At 49.9% G+C, this 1,018-nt stretch overlaps 1 protein-coding gene across 1 annotated transcript in view; it reads right to left on the reverse strand.

The window, feature by feature from the left end:
* The window catches only part of mansc4 (MANSC domain containing 4), a 7,673-nt gene extending 6,987 nt beyond the window's left edge, over nucleotides 1-686 (reverse strand). Inside the window, exons 1-2 of the mRNA XM_014032587.1 lie at nucleotides 393-686; nucleotides 193-321 (exon numbers count right to left, since the gene is read on the reverse strand). Of these exons, the coding sequence (XP_013888041.1) occupies nucleotides 193-321; nucleotides 393-612 (349 nt within the window). The 5' untranslated portion in view covers nucleotides 613-686. The remainder of the gene's footprint in view (nucleotides 1-192; nucleotides 322-392) is intronic.
* Nucleotides 687-1,018: the final 332 nt, after the last annotated feature.

The following is a 1,018-nucleotide window of genomic DNA, read 5'->3' on the forward strand; positions in this document are numbered from 1 at the left end:
CAGACAGACAGACAGACAGACAGACAGACGTGACTGAAAACATTACCTCGCCCTTGGCGGAGGTAATTATAAGCACAAGGATATTGTAACTTGAGCAGAAATCCTTCTTTGTTCTCAGGTGTGCTGAGGTTGGTAGAGCTCATCATTGAATCAGGTAAAGGATAATAAAAGAAGAACCCTGAGGTGACTCACCGTTTGTGATGTTGTAGAGAACAACGTTGCTTCTGTGCGTCAGGATGCAGCTCTCCAGTGTGGGACAGTGCAGGTGGAGGCAGTTCTCCTGGCTGGTGTCGTGATGAAACACCGCCAGATTACAGGAGACTGAAGCAGAGAAGACAAAGAGTCAGATTAAAACACAGCCAGAGGAGGGCAGGAGACGGACAGAAACCTACAGTTCCTCGTGAGGCAGCAGGAGCGGCTGCACTTCAGCGCGCTCTCCTCCTGGTAAAACCTGAGCAGCTGCGCGCCTCTCCTCTGAGACTCCTCCATGTTGATGAAAATCCCCGGGAACCGTCGGATCCAGCAGTTTTTGTAGTAGGTGGTCTGTGAGCACCTCGACTCGGTCCGGCACAGCAGACTCAGGACCGTCACCAAACCCCATGTGGCGTTCATAGCGCGCGCTGGAAGTCACACCATGCTGAATCACAGCGCGGACAAAGCGGCCGCATAGCTGGGAGCTTTGGTCTCTGGCTTTTACAGGAACCAGTCCGGGTCCAGGTGGATCACTTTCTGCACACTGACTAAAGGGGGTGGGTAGGTAGGGTGGGTGGAGACCCAGCCGTGCGTAAAAAGTGTCCAGACTGTAGGTGTAAACTTTCAAGTGAAGTCTTTTTAAAGGGACATATGACAAGACTTGGTCAGAAAGATGAGATAAAGGCCAGTCCAGGTTAATTATAGACAAGTTATTCTCAAATTACTGTTAATTCAGAAACTTTAGCATTGGGCCTCATGCAAGAACCGTTGGTACGCACAGATTTGTTGTTAAGTTGTGCGTACGAGTGATTTAGGAGAATTTGTG

The sequence above is a fragment of the Austrofundulus limnaeus genome, unplaced genomic scaffold (assembly GCF_001266775.1).
Source record: "Austrofundulus limnaeus strain Quisiro unplaced genomic scaffold, Austrofundulus_limnaeus-1.0 Scaffold1488, whole genome shotgun sequence".
Lineage (NCBI taxonomy): Eukaryota > Metazoa > Chordata > Actinopteri > Cyprinodontiformes > Rivulidae > Austrofundulus > Austrofundulus limnaeus.